The sequence below is a fragment of the Crocodylus porosus genome, unplaced genomic scaffold (genome assembly GCF_001723895.1).
Source record: "Crocodylus porosus isolate Cpor-Errol unplaced genomic scaffold, CroPor_comp1, whole genome shotgun sequence".
NCBI classification, from domain to species: Eukaryota; Metazoa; Chordata; order Crocodylia; family Crocodylidae; genus Crocodylus; species Crocodylus porosus.
Genome location: NW_017728907.1, coordinates 20,041,890 through 20,048,608, shown reverse-complemented (window position 1 = coordinate 20,048,608; position 6,719 = coordinate 20,041,890). Strand labels below are relative to the sequence as shown.

Sequence of the window (6,719 nt, the reverse complement as noted above, 5' to 3'; positions counted from 1 at the left end):
AGGCAGCCGCACCTAGCCTCCGGGGTAGAGAGCAAGGGCTTGATTTGGGAACCTCGTGAACCAACAGACCTCCTTTAGTTTATGACTTTGTGAAAGTTTTAAATTGAACAGGTCTGAGCCTGTGCTTAATTCAGTCCTATATAATTCAGCATCGAGCTCACGCACTGTTCTGTGCTTTTATTGCAGGGGCAGAAACAATACAGCCCACAGGCCAGATCTGGCCCACCAAGCTATTATATTCAGCCCATGGGGCCCCTCTAACATTTAGACAATTATTACCAGATGAGACACTGGTAGCAGGAAGTGCCAGCTACAGCACCAAGCAGCTCAGGCTCTGGTTGAGACCAACCTCAAACCCAACCCAACCTGCCTAGCCCCGTCCTGTCCCACCATCCCCCCAACCCCCAGAAGCTTCTGAAGACCAGAAGCTTGTGCCTAGCAGAGCCTCCTGCCCTGGTAACCCTGTGACTGTTCCCCAGCCCTCCCTCCATCCGAGAGCACAAATTCAGGTAAGAATGAGCAGGGGGAGGGGTTCGTGAGACTCTAGCATGTGCCACTCCCAGCTAGAGTGCCAGGAGCACCACATGGAGGCACAGAGCTAGACCAGCCGGATGACGTGGGACTTTGTGCAGCTCCTGAAACTCTAGCACACCACTGACCCAGGCTGGCTCTGCCACACTGTGTGGGTTCCAGCCATGTAGCTGGAATCATGTTCTGCTAGGATGGGATGGGCAACCTCCACACCTCCCACCATACCCTCAACACACACCCACACCCTCCCACCCCATCAAAACCCCACACTCACCTTACATACTCCCAATTCTCCCATGATACCCCCAACACACTCCCACACCCCACCATAACCTCACGCCCTACCACAGCCCCCACAGGCTCCCACCCCATCAAAACCCCACTCACCCCACACACTCCCAATCCTCCCACCATGCCCCCAAACACACGCAGACCCTCCCACAGCCTCCATACACTCCCACCCCACAACCATACCCACATCCTCTCACACAACCCCACCCCAACCACATTATCCACACTGTTCCCCCACCTACCATACCCACCCACCCCCAACCACACAGCCCCCACATACACCCTTTTATCCCCCGCCACAATATACAAGAGTAAGATTGTATTTTGAGCTATTATGCAATTGCCTCTAGATACACTACACAAATACACACAAATCAGGACAAAAATATTTTTGAAATAAAATTAAAATAAGTTATAGTAGATGTTTGATATTTTTTTTAGTATATAATTGGTTTTCTTCCCCTCAGTTTCAAGCTGGCAACACTCCCAAAGGATTGCTTCCAGAGCAAGGGGAAGGATATCTGATGGCAAAGGTCAGGGGCAAAACTTCCAGTCCCAAGATGGTAACCAGGGGGCAGGGCACCTGTCAAGGGGCGAGTCTACCCTTGCAGCCCTCAACAGCTCACCAAAACTTGTTAAGTTGCCCTCCAGCCGAAATAATTGCCCATGGCAGTTTTATGGCATGAGAGATCCATGGGGCATGCTCCAGGCATACATGTGCCCAGGAGAGTGGAGCATGAACATTAGCTTGGAAGGTTTTATATCCAGGCAGCTACAGAAACACTGTTCCAGAAAGAGTGTTCCTTTCTCTCCTTTGCCGAGAAGAGTGAAATATCCTTCTTCCCAGTATAAATGAAGGAAACTACCTCATATACTTCATTTCAGAGCTCCAAAGACCCATGCTTAATTCTCATCTGGCTGACAGGGAACTCAATTTACTTCTGGGGCTTTGAGTTGGTCAAGACTACTGCAGTAGCTGTTAACCTATTCAAAATGAAGGGAGGGGTGGTTGGGGCCAGAGCTCATGCATGGAACTACTGTGGAGAAAAGGAACCAACACAGGAGTTCAAGGGACCCTCAGAAGCAGGGCTCTACTGCTTGGAGCATTCACATCCTTCCCTCTACCCTTTCTCTGCAGAATCCATAAGACATAACATGTCAGATCAGGCCATGGAGTCCACTGGCACCATCTCATTCAAAAGGAGATGCCAGAGCCCCCTACAAGCCAGCATGATGCACCACATTGGTACTGGACACTGGCCCAGGGTCAAGCACTCCCTGCAAAAATAAGTCAATCAGAAGGGTGCTTTCCTGCCTCTCATTGGACATAGCCTTTAGTAGGATCACAAAGGGAAAGCAGTGCTAGCCAGGACTGAGTTCTGTGCAAACCAATGCTGTGCAAGCTGCCAGTCCAGTCCTGCAACACTCAGCATCCTGCTATTTCAGTCCTGATCTCTCAGACAACTCTGCCAACGTCACTCCACTCTGACCCACAGCAGCCCTGCTATTCCAGTTATTCCAGGGTTGGGTTCCTGCCTCAGCTTCACCAATGCCTCGGTCCTGACCTGCAGCACTTTATCCTGGTGTCCCCCACCCTGGATGCAGGCTTCCCAAAGCTCTCGCATTCTGACCAGAGCTCATGGTAAGAGACATGGCAAGATCTTTAAGTAAGCAGAGATAGAAAACAATGGCAGTGTTGAGAGGGGACGCATTAGATAGGATACAGGACAAGTATGTAAAGCAATGGCAAACAGAGAGAGCAGCCCCCCCCTCCTATCAGAGCAGATCCACAAATATGAGGCAATCAAGGAAAGTGACAGGCAGCAATTTAGCACTGATCAAAGGATCACAACCAAGGGTAAAACATGACACCATTGACCTATGGAAGCCAAGAGTTTATCAGGATTCAGGACACGAAGGACATTTATATGGACAAGAACTTCCAGTTGTGCTAGACAGAAAGGAATTACAATGGCTATAAACCCACACACTTTAGGAAACAAGCCAACCACCACCTAATGGGCCTGGAAATCAAGGTCCTTTATGGACAGGCTGTTCTACAATAGCGATTCTGTCTTCTTTTTCCATGGCAGCCAGTAATGGTCCAAGTCAGAGAAAAGAAGTGGGGCTGAATGGGCCACTGCTTTTTACTCTCCTGAGGAAAGTTTGGTAATCATGGCCTACACAGGGATGATGAGGCGGTAACTCCTCTCTCTCATGAGTATAGACGGGAATTTCTAAGGCAGAGGTGTCAAAGTTATGGCTTGCAGACCAGATTCAACCACAGAGCTGTGTCATCTGGACCATGGTATCACCTGTCTCAATTTAGCACACACAACCTGTCTGGTGTAATATGCACGGGGCACAGGGCTAGGCTAGATCAGGTCCACAGACCAGTCCCATGTGCTGAATCCAGTGTGCAGGGTTGGTCCAGCACAGGTACCACATGCATCATGTTCCCCAGACCAGCCTCCCATGTTGCATGCAGTGTGTGCCCTGCACCAGCCACATACACAGACCTAGTTGCCTGCCTACTGATCAGTCCCAGGTTCTACCCCCTCCTCTTAATCAGGCCCAAGGGGCATGCGCCTGGATCTGCACAGCTTAATTTATTCAAAGGGCCAACACACCCTGACCCCCCAGCAAGATTTCAGTTAGGGGCTCTCCAAGTCTTGCAAGAAAGTGAGGATTAATCCCACTGACCGGCTGTGAAAGAGCCAGGTGGCACAAACTTTCCACAAAACATCATCTCTTGGCACAAGAACGCCAGGCAGTTTGGGCAGGCTTCACTCCTCATTGCCCCATAAGGTTCCTCCTTAAAGATCGGCCTTTGCCCAGTCAGATTCATGGAGCTTTTCCAACACTTTAATTTACGGGCCTCTAGAGCAGGAGTGGGCAAAATGATGGCTCCAGAGGGCAGCCAGACTCCATTTCCCAGAAGCCCCTGCCCACCAGGTTGGAGCCGGTTTCCATGGAGACCCCAGCAGCAGCCAGCTATGATAGGTGGGGCTGGGGTTCCCATGGAGATCGGCCTCAGCAGTGCTGGCAGGGTGGGGAGCTGCTTGGGGGCTGAGCTGGGATCTTGCAGGGGTGACAGCGTGGTCTGGAGCCAGAGCAGACCTGCGATCTGCAGCCTACATGCTCCAAGCAGAAACATGCAGGGTGTTTGTGGCTCTGCCCCGGCTCTGGACCATGCTGTCACTGCTGCAAGATCCCAGTTCAGCCCTGGAGCAGCTCCTCACCCTGCCACGCACCCTGCCAGTGCTTCAGGGGCTGCTCTCCATGGAAACCCTGGCCCCAGCTATCACCTTGTGGCTGCTGCTGGGGTCTCCATGGAAACCAGCCACAGCCTCGTGGGCAGGGGCTGCTGGGAAATGGAGTCCACTGCAGGCAAGATTTGGCCATCAGGCTGGACTTTATCTGCCCCTGTTCTAGAGCCATCAGAGAAGCAGAGACCAGATTTCCTCTAATGCCCTGCAGTATACACAGACTTTTAGGCCAGAATACAAAAGAGGAGGGGAAAAAGCAAATCCTGTCTGTGCTGTCATACAGAAACTGCAAGGGGTCTGGACTTGCTTGCACCCTCCTGTTCAGGCAACACCAGTGCACCCACATGTATGCCAAAAGCTAGACCAAGAGCTCACTGCAGCCTGCTTATTTGAACTGTATTGCAATAGGACCTAACAGACCCTCGCAGGCAACTGCACCAAGCCCTGAGCTAGAGTTTGGGAGAGCTGTGCCAGGCCCTCACAGCACCCACCTCTATGCAGGGAAATCACAGGGACAGTATTCATGTAAGAACTGGTGTCACTAAAGGGACAGATCCCCCTTCACACCAAGAGCAGGGTGTATTTTTTTCACGGGGCAGGAAACCATGGATTCTTAAGTGGAGACTCTCCAGCAGAGGCTCTCTATGTCCTTTTTTGTTGAGCACCAAGCTACCATCTGTGCAGGGCATGTGGGAGCACAAACACTTCACAGCCACAATGTCAAGCCCAGGCATTAGAGCCAACACAAGTTAAAACAAGTAGTACAGCAACTGTCAGCATGCAGTTCCACTCCCTGCTACCCACATGGGTCACCAGTTCCAGTCAGTCATGACCATTGTTAAGCATTTTCCCAGGGGAACAACCAGGGATCTGCTGTCAGCAACTCCTGCCCAGCTCAGTGCACAGGTTCAGCATATGCAGACTGGTTCTCTCTGGCCTGCGGGGGGTGGGTGTCTGTGCCCAATATGTTGACCACTGCAATATGTCCAGCAATGGAATAACAACCACACCCCACTACACAACTACATACAACTACCATCCTCACACCTTCCTGGTCATAAACTCCCATGTAAGGCATGGCTAAACCTGAATCGACTGTGATCAGGCTATGGCGCCTTCAACAAAATGAAACAAAATGAGCCTTACAAAGTCACCATCATGTCCCTGTGGCAAAGGAGTTCAAACAGCCCAGCACATATCAACCAACTGACTGCCCTCTATATGGTCCACCAGAGGGAGCAAACAAGTCTGAAAGATTGCAGTGATATTGATGGATCTACTCTTAAATGGTTGAGGGAGTTGACTTTCTGAAGTCAACAGGAGAAGAAGAATGTTGACCACAACCACTACTGTTGGTAAGGCCCTAGCCCCTTGTATATTATAAAGTAGCCATCACACACCTGATTTATAACATTGCACCCATAGCCAAAGCCGGAGCCCTGCAACTCATGGGCTGGCTGAGCTCCCTCCTTGGCAGTAAGCCTGGACTGGACAGCATTAACTCTCTGCTTGGCCCTCCTCTTCTTCCAGAAACTAGTAACCTCTCTGTGTGGTAGAGGGATCCACACACCAGAGGACCACCCCGACTTGTGCCAATGTCCTTCTGGTAGGTTCTCCCTAGTGCTCCCTCTGTCAGACCAGGAGTGGGAAGCAAAATCCATTCCTACTTCTGAGGCAGCTTGGGAATTCCCAGATTGGGACAGAAAGCAAAATGTTATTCAATGACCAGGCTGGGTCTGATAATGGGCCACTCCATTACTGGCCACCACCCTCCAGAAGGATGAGTAAGGGAAGGGCTGAGGCACAGCACACTCCAGGGCAGGGTGATTGACAATGGATCCCCAGAGATGCAGAACAGCTAAAATCCCCCATGTTTTTCAGCTGGGATCATTACTAGCCACCGTCTGTCCTAAGCTACACAGCGTGGCACCGTGCATTTCCAAGCAACTACCACTTTCCACTTCAAGGGCGGGGGGTAGTTTATTTAGCTCTAGGTACCTACAGTTAGGCAATCAATTAGGCTGTTAAACACTTAAGGATCCCTTGGGCTGAAGAGGCCTCTGACATGTAAGGCCGTGGCTCTCACAGGTGGCACATGAAGCCTTAACACTGGGGCTCCATGTTCACACAGGAGGCCCTTTCTGGAAGCCGTCTGGGGCCAGGCAATGTCTCCTGCCCCGGCCCAGGGGACAGGCCCAACCTTGACCTACAAAGGCCAAAGCTGCAGCCGTGACCTTCCAACACGGGCAGCCCTTGGTGGGAGGCCAACGCTTTCCTCGGAGAGACCTGCTGGGGCCCATCTGAGCCCGGGCTCTACGAGATGCCCCAACGCCCGCCCGAGCCTGCGCTACCGGGCTCTGCTGACACAACTCCCGCTTCAAACTCCTCCGCCGGGGCGAGACCAGCCCTCCTGCCGGCGGCCGGGCGGGGAGAGCCGCGGCGGGAAGGGCCCGAGGGGGCCGGGGCCGGGGCCGGACACTCACCCAGGACGTCTGCGGCCAGCGCCCGCCACGTGGGGGCGAAGCGCTTGCAGTGGCCGCACCAGGAGGCGTAGAACTCCACCGCCCAGGCGCTGCTGGAGTTGAGCACGCTCCGCTCCAGCGTGGCCGCCCCCAGCAGCACCAGCGG

At 52.6% G+C, this 6,719-nt stretch overlaps 1 protein-coding gene across 1 annotated transcript in view; it reads right to left on the bottom strand.

Annotated features, from left to right (window-relative positions):
- LOC109306959 (sulfhydryl oxidase 1-like) overlaps positions 1 to 6,719 on the bottom strand; it is a 42,935-nt gene that overhangs the window by 19,947 nt on the left and 16,269 nt on the right. The window contains exon 2 of the mRNA XM_019530584.1: positions 6,575 to 6,717. Within this exon, the coding sequence (XP_019386129.1) occupies positions 6,575 to 6,717 (143 nt within the window). The remainder of the gene's footprint in view (positions 1 to 6,574; positions 6,718 to 6,719) is intronic.